Below are 14116 nucleotides of genomic sequence, written 5' to 3'. Positions count from 1 at the left end.
ACTTTTGAAATTACATAAAATGCACCCAAAAGAAATTTTATGTACCTTTCTCCTAGAAAGACCACCCATAATTTTGAACAGACCCTCAGAGGAGCCAATGACTGACCCACCCCTCTGTGTTAAGTAAGGATGCACTCAGAGGCTACTGGATGGGTTATCCACATAGGTAATAAACATCACTTCTGAATCTGACTAGGGAATAAAGTGAAAATGGACATGATGACTATGTGTCAAGTGCCCATATCCTCATGAATCTGGAGAGACAAACTAAATGTTAGATGACAATGAAAAGGAAGGATGACTGTTAAACCTCCAATTTTAAAAAAAGGACTAGAGGTGCTACAGTTACCAGGCCAGACTCTCAAAAGGAGGTAATTTTATTAATTCACACTATAACTAAAAATGCAATTTCCATCTTTTTCCTTCACATGTAACACCCTTTAAGAGGTGTAATTCTCTTGTGCAAATCTGTTCATTCTCAAATACCTACTGAACACATACGGTATGTCTGGTACTCTGCTAGGTGGTTACAGCATTGACCAAAACAGACAAATTTCTCTGCACTCACAAAGTTTAAATGGATGGTTGGGGGTTCAAAGGGACACAGATATTAATAACAAACATGATAAACTGGTAACTTTCATATACCTTAGAAAGTGGTTAAGAGCTTTGGGAAAGAATATTATTAGAATGGATTAAGTAGAAGGAAACTAGTGGAGGAGATTCTATTTTAAATAAAATGTTGAGGGCAGGCTTTTTTGAAAAGTTGACAATTTGAGCAAAGAGTTGAAGGAGCTACATACACTGTATAATTTAGGGTATGTGAATGGTTCAAGGCCAGCTCACTCTCAATTTCTCTACTTTTAATAGTAGCTCTGGAAGGCTTTCTGGAAGTTCTCCCCAGAAATCTGGTATTACACAACAGAAGGAAGTCTTCCACTTCAAATATAATCATTGCTTTACACATAGCAAAAACTAAATAAAACAGGTCTTGGCTGATCTGTTATTTCTTGAGTTTAAAATAGGGAACTAGAGAGGAATAAATTCACCCAGAGGAAGAAGGTAGACTTGCTCTAGATCTCAGCTTGGAGATGGAGGTTTGTCACTATTAACTCTATGACATATTTAGAGAAATTTGTCAAATTTAAGTAAACACAGTATACTGCTATCCATGGATAAGAACTTGAGTGACCAAAACTCACCTATCTAGTGCCTGTCGAGCCAACTGTTTCAGTTTATTTTGCAGAGTTTTATCAGCAGTTTCATAAGACTTAAGAGAAAGAGAGACAGACATTCTGAAGCATAATTCTTTTCTTTGCTTGATCCATATTTCTAACAAAAAACTTATAATGCAATGTATTTCTTCAAATAATGAGAGAATAAACAAAGATGACAATTTGTTTTCATCCTTAAAGGTATATTTAAAATAGTGTTGAAAACTTCTCATTGAGGTAAACCTGAAGACCACATCATGTGATAAATGAACTACAATTTTAAGAACATGGTGCCATGGAAAAGCTGAGCAGCAGGAAACTGAGGAGACCAGCACTTACCTCAAAAACTCAGGCCAGATGGTTGAACAAAAAGGTAGTCCTCTGACAATACTGAGAACAACACTATCATTCCACCTCACATTCCTGTCAAATGCACTGCTCTTATGCACTAGATGACCCTAAACTTAGCTGTTCCAACCAGGGTCCTCAGGAAGCAGTAAAAGCCACTCAGCACATAGATTTCACATTGCAAATGAATAAAGCTCTTCCAAACCACTACCTTGCCCCCCCCCCCCACTACCTTACTTTTTTAAATGTAAGAAATTTTTTAAAAAGGGGAAGGTTTATTCTAAATTCATAGATTTGTAATGAATTCCTCCTGTGATAATTTTAGGTATACAGGTTTAAATAGGTTAAAAAAAATAATACCTATAATTTAAAAAAACACTGCCTAATGACTCAATATTACTACTGTTAATTTTTTAAGGGATTAAAATCCATCATTAGTTTTCTATTCTTCATCATCTTTTAATGAAGAGTAACTTATATTTATGATACAATAATTATTTTTCTTTAAGGAATTGAATAAAATTCACTAGTAAGAGAAATTTCTTGGCATAATTCCACCAAATTTAACTACTAGCTATACATACGGTTTTCAGACAGAGATCTACGGCTTCAGTATACAATTCTATAGCATCTTCAACATTCCCTTTTTCATCTTCATCAAAAGCTTGCGTAACAAGGAAATGAGCACGTTCTAAGTCCAACTGATGTTTTGATTTCAAAGGATCAGCACTCTTTGACTGAACTAGGATGGAAGAAAGCCATACAGATATTACCTATATATGTATTTTTATACCCAGGAAACAAGACACCATTTTAATACATTCAAGACACTCTTTATAAAAACTTCATAATCCTTAAAAAATGACTCTCTCCTTTCTATCTGAATTTTAAGGCCTAAAAAAAGTCCCCACTTGTTCAACTCATCACACAAGGCACATAAGAGACCAAAATACCAAAAATGTATTATTAATTTTTAAAAAAATTAAAACATTTCCCCTGAATTTCTCTCCTTACCAGCACTTTCTTCATTTAAAAAAATAGAACACCAGTCCTCCTCCCCAAAAACTCCACTCCCAAAAACAAAACAAAAAAAAACTTAAAAAATCTTAAGCCTAAAGAAACTCAATTATGTTTTAAGGTAATTAAAAATTTTTTTCAGTACAGACAATTGTGTAATATAATATTCTAGGCCCTAATGATAAAGTTCCTGTTGTTTCCTATTCATCTGAGTCTAGATTAAATAACCAAATATATTTACTGCGATTATTTGAAATAAGTATTTGTTTTCAATATAAAGGTATATATCAACAAGGAACCTGTATCAAGAATATACAAAGATCTCGAATGGATAAAAAAGATGTAGTATATATATACAATGGAATACTATGCAGCCATCAAAAGAAATGAAATCTTGCCATTTGTGACAACATGGATGGAACTAGAGGGTATTATGCTTAGCGAAATAAGTCAATCGGATAAAGACAACTATCATATGATCTCCCTGATATGAGGAAGTGGAGATGCAATGTGGAGGGTTTGGGGGATAGGAAAAGAATAAATGAAACAAGACGGGATCGGGAGGGAGACAAACCATAAGAGACTCTTAATCTCGAAGAACAAACTGAGGGTTGCTGGGGGGAGGGGGGTTGGGAGAGGGTGGTGGGGTTATGGACATTGCGGGGTGTGTGTGTGCTGTAGTGAGTGCTATGAAGTGTGTAAACCTGGCGATTCACAGACCTGTACCCCGAGGCTAAAAATACATTATGTTTATAAAAATATATATATATATATGTATGTATGTGTATGTATATATATATATATATATATATATATAAAAAGATCTCTTACAACTGAACAATAAATAGACAATTCCAGTTTTGAAAATGAATGTGGTGAATAATCATATCAACTTGTGTCAACTTTACTAGGTACCCAGATACTTAGCCAGCCATGATTTCTAGGTATGTCTAAGAGAGTGATTCTGGGGGTGCCTGGGTGCCTCTGCCTTCCACTCAGGTCATGATCCCAGGGTCCTGGGATCGAGCCCCGCATTGGGCTCTCTGCTCAGCAGGGAGCCTGCTTCCCCCTCTCTCTCTGCCTGCCTCTCTGCCTACTTGTGATCTGTCTGTCTGTCAAATAAATAAATAAAATCTTAAGAAAAAAAAAAAAGAGAGTGAGTGATTTTGAATGAAATTAACCTTTGAAGTGGTAGTAAAAGCAGTCTGTCTTCCCTTATGTGGATGGGCATCATCTAATACACTGAGGGATGAACAGAGCAAAAAAACAGAGGAAGGAAAAATTTGCCCTCTCTGCCAGACTGCCCTTTTTTTTTTGGTCTTTTCCTCCCCTTGGCACTGGGTCTTATACTATCAACTACCGTGCTTCTCAGGCCTTTGGATTTGGACTAAATAAACTATATCACTGGCTTTCTTGGGTCGTTCCTATATGCAGACTGCAGAGTTTGGGACTTCTTAGCCTCCATGATGAGGTTCCATTATAAGCCAATTCCTTATATAAAATCTCTTTATATATATCCTACTGGTTCTTTTTCTCTAGAGAACCCTGACTTACATAATGGGCAAAGGGTCTATAAACCATTTTTGTGAAGAAGATATTCATATGGCCAATTGGCCCATGAGAAGATGCTCAACTACATTAGCCATCAGGGAAATGCATTTCAAAACCCAAGATGTCATCTTTAGACCCACTTGGGTGGCTAAAATGACAAAAGACAGGAAATAACAAAGATTGGTAAGAACATAAAGGAAATGAAACCTCCATATATTGTCGATGGAAATGTAAAATGGTGTTGCCACTTTGGAAAACAGTTCATGGTTTCTCAAAAAATTACACAACAACCTATACATATGACCCAGTGATTTCACTCCTGGGAATGTATCAAAGAGAACTAAAAACACATGTCCACAAAAAAATATATACAAATGTTAAAACAGTATTATTCATAACAGCCAAAAGGTGGAAACAAGCCAATGTCCATCAACAGATGAATGGACAAACAACATATGGTATGATGGCATTATTATTCAACCAGAGAAAGGAATGAAGTATTGATACCTACTACAACATGGATAAATCTTGAAAATATGGTGTTACATGAAAAAAGCAAACACGAAAGGCCACGAATTAGATGATTCTATTTACATGAAATGTCCGGAATAGGCAACTCCAGGGAGACAGAAAATAGGTTAGTGGCTGTTAAGACGATAGAGGGTGGGAGGAATGGGGAATGACTGCTAATGGATAAGAGGTTTCTTTTGGACAACAAAAATGTTCTAAAATTAGACACTGGTGATGGTAGCACAACTGTGAAAATATACTAAAAACCACTGAATTCTACACTCTAAAAAGGTGAATTTTATGGTACATGAATTATATCTCAATAAAGCTGCTATTAAAAAAAAAACAACTTGACATTTTGTGTCTTAAAGATATGGCGGTGATCTTCTAGAACTTTAACTCTCAGAAACACCTCTCTGAAGTTTATGTGCTAATCCCATTTACAAAATGAAGACACAAAATCTCAAGAACATTAAAATATCTAGCCCAGGGTTTCTCTGCCTCATACTACTGACATGTTGTATGAGGTTAGCTGCATAATTCTTTGCTGTAGACTGGCCTGTGCACTGGAGGATTTTTAGTAAGATCCCTGGCCTCACCCAAATGGATTCCATTGTCTACTTCCTACTTCTCCCTTTAAACCAAAAATCTCTCAAGGTGCAAAACTTTTCTCAGTTGAGAATGACTGATGTAGACTAAGGTTTTGTAGCTATAAGCTATAATTTAGATCTTTTAATTCTAAATCTTGAGCTCTTTATACAACACTGGTGCACTTCAAACTGTGTTACCCTTCCCCACCCAGAAATCAACTTAATTCTCAAGAGTCTATCCGCAAAGTTTGTTTTGAACATTGTCTGAAATGCTAATTAAAGAAACCATTTAATTATCTACAAATTATACCCTATAGGTTGAACACAGCAGGTCAAAAAGCTGGCAATACAATTAAGGCATGCTATGCTTTAAAAATCTTTCCTGAACTTTATTTCTGTTTCACTGACAAGTCTTTGTTCCTCAAGCGATTAGAGCTGTCACATTCTGTGCCTAAATATCACCTCTATAAATATCTTATTTATAAGTGTATTCGGCTGGGAAAATGGAGTTACTTTGAATTACATGGTATTCTGGATACCTGAATCAATACAACTTTCTATCATTTGAGGCCCTGCTACAAAGGCAGTTCACTTTTCAATACACCCAATTTCTGGGCACTGTCTTAAACTAAACTACCTCATCCTTAAAGGCATTGTCCTAACAAGAAATCCAGTGATGGAATCTACTTTTTCCTAACGATGTGCTTATAACTGCTCTTATCTACTCAGAAGGAGTGGTGAAAGTAGCACAAAGTCCACCAGGCAATGTTGAATGAAGAGCTCTCTAAGCTGCTTGTGGATTTATTATACAGCCACAGAAAAAAAAGGGTTAAAAAGAACTCTTAGAAAAACGCATTTCTAAAACAAAATGTCAGTAGGTAATGATTTTTTTCTTTTCTACCCATGTCAATAGCAAATTTTGACCGTAGCCACATACCTCTAACAAAACTGATCACTAAGCCTGTGTACTTGTTTCACAACATTTACCATGCTGTTTACCAAAATAAATACAAGTTGTTCCAGGTCTCTACTTACACAATGCTTTCCAAGATACAGTTTAAAAAAAGAATTTAGCTAAGGTCTTGAGGTTGAGGATACTGATATAGAAGAGACCATGAACATACTGCTGAAGTCATTAACACTAAAGAGAAGTAAAGACAACTGCTGAACAACGTGGGGGCTTAGAGGCACTGATGAAAATCTGCCTATAACTTCTGACTCCCCCAAAACTTAACTACTAATAGGCTACTACTGACTGGAAGCCTTACCAATAACACAAGTTGATGAACACATATTTTCTATATTATATACCGTATTCTTATGATAGAGTAAGCTAGACGAAAGAAAATATTAAGAAAATCATAAAGAAAGAATACAGTTACATTACTGTAAAAAATCTGGTGCCTAGGTGGTTCAGTCGGTTAAGTGGGTGCCTTCAGCTCCCATCACGATTCTGGGGTCCTGGGATGGAGCTCAATGATGGTGGGCTCCCTGCCCAGCCGGGAGTCTCTTTGTCCTTCTTCCTCTGCCCCTTCACATCCTTGTGTTCTCTCCCTCTCTCAAATAATAATAAATAAAATCTTTAAAAAAAAAAATCTCCATTTAAGTAGACCTGCACAGGTCAAATCCCTGTTGTTCAGGGTTAGCTGTAGTCATTCAATCTTAGTATCAGGGAACAGCATATGACAGATATTTAAAAAGTAGACTTTAACAGAGTCCTAACCCTGACTCTGACAATGATACAGTTTTAATGTATATAATTCACTATCTCTGCACCCCTGGGAAATTAGGAGATTAGACTATATTACTCATATGTATCACTTCTTTCCATACTATGGCTTTTAAAGACATGATTACCAAAAAAGGAATGAGCAGCAAGAGTGAAGACTGACATCCAAAGATGAAAATGAAAAAGAAAGAGAAACAGAAGGGACTAATACAAACACCATATGTCAACTATATTTCAATAATAAAAATTAAAAAAAAGAGAGAGAAACATGGGGGAAAGGAAGTGATGAGAGGAAGACCAAAAAAAAAAAAGACAAGTTTAGTACTCCTTTACTAACCTGCTGAATGCAAAGCCTGAACTCTTTCCAGATACTCATTTATTTTTTCTTGAATATGTTCTAGGCTTGATCCTGCCATTTCAGCATAAATTAAGGCTTGTGCAGCTTCCTAAAAAAAACAAAAACAAAAACAAAAGGAATCTAATAGATGAATTACAATTTGAATTTTCTCTACCACTTTCTAACTCACTATTGCTATCTATAAATTACAAAATAAGAACGTCTCTAAGACAGTACTGAGTGGGTTATATAACCCTCCAACAGCTTTTCTTCAGTTCTCAATATTCTCAATTTTCTCATACTGTAGAAAATGTACAAACTCAAATACAAGAGATTTTCTTAGAACAGCTTTAGCTCACATGAAATTTCCTGCTTTCCCTTTTCTTTATGCAATAGGTCAGACTTAGAATCATATAACTTGAAAATATGAATTGAACCTGAAAAGCATTAAGAACAGGTATATAACAATAATACTTGTTACTATTGGTTAATAATAATAAAGAGTCAATTAGTGATAACATTAAATAAAATTAAATTAAATGCCAAAGGAAGATTATATGAAATTATAAAGGTTAGGGTGCCTGGCTGGCTCAGTTAGTACAGTATGTGACTCTTGATCGCAAGATTGTTAAGTCTGAGGCTCATGTTGAGTGTAGAGACTAAAAATAAAGTAAAAAAAATTGTAAAGGTTAAATATCTCACAGCGAGAAGAAAATCTTTTTCTCCACAGAAAATATTTCCAAAGGGTGACACATTTTAAAGCAGATTTCAGTTGTATGAAATCAACTTATTTTAATTAAGAAAACCTGAATTCATCGTCCAGTTTTTCTAATACTCCCACAGCCAGTTAGGCTGTGGCTAGTGAGGAAAGCCTCACTCTCCCCATCACCATTCCAGAATAACAGCTTATCAAGTTGCAGCGAGAAGGACCAAAGAGATTTCTCCAAAGTAACACCACCTTCTCAGCAATAACCTAAGCATGAATACTTCACAGAGGCTGATACCTAATTGTCTGGATCCAAAGAAGCCAGTCATCTGCTGGATATCCAACCTTTTTTAATCCAGTTGTTAGATCAGGAGTTGTTTCACGAACTTAACAAAATCAGTAAAGAGTCTGATATTGAATGAAATTAAATGAAAAGAAAATTCACTGAAAGGCTGTGGGAGTAGGAAAGATGATATTCTCAGATTCTGTAACTCAGACATTTCATGGGAGGAAAATATAACTTTACACGTAAACATTAAATATTTTATCTTAAAAAATACTTTATCTTATGTACTATTATTATCTAAATACTGATTGTGTGTGTGTGTATTTTTCACACCTCCATTTACATCCTGCATGTAAATACGGACATTCAAATAATTATCTTGCTTTAAAGAAATAAAGCCAACTAAAAAATTTGTTGATATCAGTTTTATTTTACTCATTTAATTTATATTTGAAAATGGCAATTAAGGAATCCCTCATAGAACAGTAATGAAGACCAAAAATGCTAAAGATGTGGTAAAGTTTATATAAACAGTTCCTAGAAACACAACCACTTTTCTGACTTTCTCAAGAATAAAAAAAAATCTTCCTAATGACATGCATGCAATCGCAGAGCACAACAAGAGGCACTGCCTAGTATTTTCTTTTGCTTTACACAAAGATATTTTATATGGCACTATTTTAACCTATGAATATTTGTCAGTTATTTCACAAAACTCAATCACATAGAATTTTAAAATACTACCTTCATGAAACCTTCCTCAAAAAGTCCAAAAGAAATGATTCTGAAACACCCAAAAGTCTCTAAATATAGATTATAAAATGAAGGCAACATAATCATCTGAGAAAAACAAATCATACATTATCGACAGCATATACGTTTATGTAAACAACAACAACAAAACACTCCACTCTGCTATTATCAAAGCCGGACTTTCCTTCTTTAAAAAGAAAAAAAAAGGAGGTGGGGGTAAAATATCACGAGGACACAGCTACCTCCACCAGGAAGCAACGGACATAGTTCCAGCTGGAGGGGTTTATTTGCAAATCCGCAGGACTGGCGAGCAGAGAGGACTGTGGAAGATCATATTTTTTAATAATTCCGCCCCCAATATCTTAGTCAAAAGAAACAGCCAAGAAATGTGAAAAGCATTAGTTATAAATATATTAATCAGATCAGTACCTACGATGCTGAAAAAATCAGAATGAGCCCGATGCCCATTAATGTGTAAATAAATTATAGTGCATTCACGTAATGGAAGTACTGCACATCTATTTGCAACTTCAGTGAGTCTTTAAAAGCTCAAATACAAAGAAAAGTTAAAAATCGTATAAACGGGGGATGCCTGAGTGGCTCAGTCGGTTAAGCGGCTGCCGTCGGCTCAGGTCATGATCTCAGGGTCCTGGGATCGAGTCCCACATCGGGCTCCTTGCTCTGCAGGGAGCCTGCTTCCTCCCTATGCCTCCTCCTGCCACTCTGCCTGCCTGTACTCTCTCTAGCTCTCTGACAAATAAATAAAATCTTTTAAAAAATCGTATAAACGGTACAATCCAAGCTTGACTTACGTAAAGAAAAGTTGAATCACTATGCTGTTCCCTCGAAACTAATGTACTATTCTGTGTCAACTATGCTCAAATTTTTTCAAAGCTGCGTATGTAAATACGCGTAGAAAAACAAGCACCGCTGTATTAAATTCCAAGAGACGTGTTATTTTTTTCCTAAACTTTCTTTTCTTCAGCGAACGTGCATTTTTTTAGTGTGTATCAGAACCACTTCCTACTAGCCATAAATCAGAGCCAAGTGACCGCGAGAATTAGCCACTAACTACCCATACCTAACGACTGCTGTCCTAAGTAGCTCAGCGGTGGACAGCTGCCATTCGAGACTGTAACCAGAGAAGTGGTGGCTCCCAAGCCGCGACCAAACCTCCCCACCGCCGCAGGAGCCGGGTCGCCTCTCCCCTGAAGAGGAGAGCAGCAGAGCAGGAAGGAAGAAAAGCAAAGCCCAGCAGGCCTGGCCGCCGCCGCACCTGGACCCGCCCCCTGGCCTCTCCGACAGCGCAGCAGTCCTCCGCCCTACCTTGTAGTAAAACACCGCCTCGGAGTAGCGACCTTCTTGGTCGCGCTGCACCGCCAGCCGGGCGAACTGCACAGCGTCCCGCTCCAGCGCCGTAGCGTCCATGGCGTCGAGTGCCCGCACCGGCGGAGAGAAGGAAAGCAGGCCTGACGCACGAAGGCTCTTCACCGACCGCGGCACCGCCGGGAGGCGGATCCGAGAACGCCGCGAAAAGAGCAGCAAAGTTTATTTTCGGTGGCTGAGGGAAGGAAGCGGGCCTTCCCGGCCAGGGCCCGCCGCAGCGCAGCGCCTCTACAGCGCCGCTCCGGCTCCTGGCCTGTGGGGCCGTCCCCCATCCCGGCAACCGCATTCCCCCGCCCCGCCCCGCCCACCGGCTCCACTGCGCAGTCGCAGCCTGCTCTTCGGGTGTTTCTCGGGAGACGGGGCGGCAAAGGCGGGCTGGTGGGAGTACGAGAGTGATGGGAGGGGCCTGGCCTGCCGGGTGCCGGCGCGCACGTGATCGCCATGACTCCCGGGATTGGGTAGGCGAGAGCAGAGTCAAGTCCGAGCAGCCGACCTCTCCGCGGTTTGCGCGGACGTGGCAAAGCGGTCGGCAGGGGCTGTGACTCCCAACACCTGACGGAGGCGGCGCCTGCGCCTTGCGGAGCCGTTGTTTCTGTTGTGTTTAAAGGGCAGGTATAAAGCGCCGAGGAATAACACTTTTCATCTGGACTGACTTTGAGAAGTAGGGGCGTAAAATAAGGATGTAAGATTCTTTCACGATACCCTTAAATAACATTTATTTCCCACAAATTAGATCGTAACCTTATACACCTCTGCCTCCCCAGTATATGGTATTAATTAAATTGTCAGCAAACAAGGTAATATATTTTCACTTGTACTTATCCTTTGGTTAACTTAATGTTATTATAATTAACCATTTAATTAGGTGATTGTTTAATATCTTTTCCCCTTAAAACTCTGAATTCAGCAATAATAAAAATGAACTAGTGATAGGCTCCACAATATGGCTGAAAGTCAATTGAATCATGAGACCTCAAAGCAGAAAGACATAGAGTACATACTGCATAATTCTGTTTATAAGAAACACTGTTAAAGACAAATCTAACCAGTGATGTTAGAGATCAGATCAATGGTTGAGGAGGGATACAAGGGAAACTTTTGTGGTAAGAGATATGTTTTATGTCTTGGTGATGATGCCAAAATATATACATTTGTGGAAACCCGTTAAATTCTACGTTTTTAAAAGATTTTTATTTTTATTGAATTTTTAAAAGATTTTTTTAAAAAATTGAGAGAGAGAGGGACGTGAGAGGAAAGAGCACAGGGATGGAGTGAGCGGGAGGGGGATGAATCTCAAGAAGATTCCCGCCTAAGCTGGAAGGCAGAGCTTGATCTCACACAGCCCCCCGCCACCCCACCCCCCCAGGGTCATGACTCCAGCAGAAAACAAGAGTCAGTGACCCAACTGACCAGCTTTCCAGGTGCTTCTAGACTCCACATTTTAAATTTGTGATTTAATTTTTTCTTAATGGTACCTTAAAAATTTTTTATTTTAGTCATGGTCTGTATTTATTCATTTATTTATTTATTTATTGTAAAAGATTTTATTTATTTATTTATTTGACGGAGAAATGGAGAGAGCACAAGCAGGCAGAGCAGCAGAGGGAGAGGGAGAAGCAGGCTCCTCACTGAGCAGGGAGCCCAACTCGGGGCTCCATCCCAGGAACCTGGGATCATGACCCCAGCCCAAGACAGTTGCCCAACCAACTGAGCCACTCAGGCACCCCCATGGTCTGTATTTAAATGGGAGTCTCATTTCTTAGTTTCTTTAACCCCTCACATTTAGTGAAATTAATAACAACTGTCTAACTGAACTGTTATATAAAAAAACAAACACAAGAATCTGACTTTGTGCCTGGTACAAAGATAGTTCTCATCAATAGCTATGATAGTTTTATAAGAGAAGCAGGGATGGTTTCTGTCTTTACCAGTGTTATGCTAGTATTGAATTCGAGCCTTGGTCCAGAGCAGGTGTTCAGTATTTTAAAACATGAATGAGGGAACTCTCCTACTAAATATATACAATGTGCCCTCTGCCATCTCCATTCTGAAGAATGAGATACAAATTCCTTAACACAGATTAGAAAGTCCTTCAGAAGATAAACTGAGGCCATATTCCAAAGCATTTATGGTCACTCTATCCCACAAACTGACCGCAAGCTAGCACAGACAAATGCAGGTTAACTTTTAAGAGGATTTCTAAGTCTGTTGTTCTTCCTTTCGTTACAGCTTATGGAATTCCTAGTCCATCTTGAAGGAAGCCTTTTCTAGCACTCCTACCTAGTTCTGATAGCTTCCCACACTTATTAATTTATTCCCTATACATTTAATCCTATTCCTTATTCTTTTATTCAATGACATTGGACACCTATTTGGTGCCAGGCACAGAGCTACACATTGAAGACACAAAGACAAGAGAGAGTGAGATAAGGCAGGGTAAAAGGAAGTTGAAGCTTCAAAACATCTGCAGTCTCAACAAAATGGAGTTTTATGGAGTTTTCTAACACATGAACAGAGTAAATGTCTTCATGTGCTCCAGTCTTCTTTATCTCAGTAGTGTTGCAGAGTGCACAGATCTTGCACATCATTGAATACATTTATCCCTAAGCATTTCATATTTTTATACTACTCTAAACTCCACTGCCTAGTTACAATTTTTTTTGATAATATATAGGAATAAAATTGGTATTTATATATTGACCTTGGATTGGGTAATCACCAATTATCCAGAAAATCCTTTTTCTTTGTTTTTATTATTTTTTACTTTAAAATTGTAATTTAATTAATTAACATATAATGTATTATTCATTTCAGAGATACAAGTCTGTGACTCATCAGTCTTATATAATATCCAGTGCTCATTACATCACACACCTGCCTTAATGTCCATCAATAAATTACCCTATGCCCCCACCCTTCTCCCCTCCAGCAACCCTCAGTTTGTTTCCTATGATTAAGAGTTTCTTATGGTTTATCTCCCTCTCTGGTTTTGTTTTGTTTTATTTTTTCTCCTCTTCTCCTATGATCCTCTGTTTTGTTTCTTAAATTCCACATATCAATGAGATCATAAGATAAATTATCTTTCTCTGATTGACTTATTTCAGTTAACGTAATACCCTCTAGTTTTATCCATGTTGTTGCAAATGGCAAGATTTCTTTTTTTCATGGCTGCGTAATATTCCTGTGTGTGTGTGTGTGTGTGTGTGTGTGTACACATCTTCTTTATCCATTCATCTATTGATGGACATCTGGGCTCTTTCCAAAGTATGGCTATTGCGGACATTGCTGCTATAAACATTGGGGAGCAGGTCCTCCTTTGCATCACTATTTTTGTATCCTTTGAGTAAATACCTAGTAGGGCAATTGCTGGGTCATAGGGTAGCTCTATTTTTAACTTTATTGAAGAAACTCCATACTGTTTTCCAGAGTGGCTGTATCAGCTTGCATTCCTAACAGCAGTGTAAATTGTTCCCTTTCTTCCACATCCTCACCAACATTTGTTGTTTCTCAACTTGTTAATTTTAGCCATTCTGACTGGAATGAGGTGGTATTTCATTGTCGTTTCGATTGTATTTCTCTGATGCCAAGTGATGTTTTCATTTCATTTTCATTTTCATTTTGCGGAGTGATTTTTTTTTCATGTGTCTGTTGGCCATTTGGATGTTTTCTTTACAGAAATGTCTGTTTAT

General features: G+C 38.0%; 1 protein-coding gene across 2 annotated transcripts in view; it reads right to left on the bottom strand.

Moving 5' to 3' along the window:
- CAPN7 (calpain 7) overlaps positions 1 to 10735 on the bottom strand; it is a 42209-nt gene extending 31474 nt beyond the window's left edge. Inside the window, exons 1-4 of one of the 2 annotated variants that reach the window (XM_045088929.1) lie at positions 10368 to 10735; positions 7297 to 7405; positions 2147 to 2304; positions 1203 to 1270 (exon numbers count right to left, since the gene is read on the bottom strand). In XM_045088929.1, coding sequence (XP_044944864.1) covers positions 1203 to 1270; positions 2147 to 2304; positions 7297 to 7405; positions 10368 to 10469 — 437 coding nt within the window. In that variant the 5' untranslated portion in view covers positions 10470 to 10735. The remainder of the gene's footprint in view (positions 1 to 1202; positions 1271 to 2146; positions 2305 to 7296; positions 7406 to 10367) is intronic. The other variant, XM_004773571.3, reaches the window with a different exon arrangement.
- Positions 10736 to 14116: the final 3381 nt, after the last annotated feature.

Source organism: Mustela putorius, unplaced genomic scaffold (genome assembly GCF_011764305.1).
Source record: "Mustela putorius furo isolate JIRA1106 unplaced genomic scaffold, ASM1176430v1.1 tig00003834_pilon_pilon_pilon, whole genome shotgun sequence".
Taxonomy (NCBI): Eukaryota; Metazoa; Chordata; class Mammalia; order Carnivora; family Mustelidae; genus Mustela; species Mustela putorius.
This window is presented reverse-complemented; position numbering and strand designations above follow the sequence as displayed.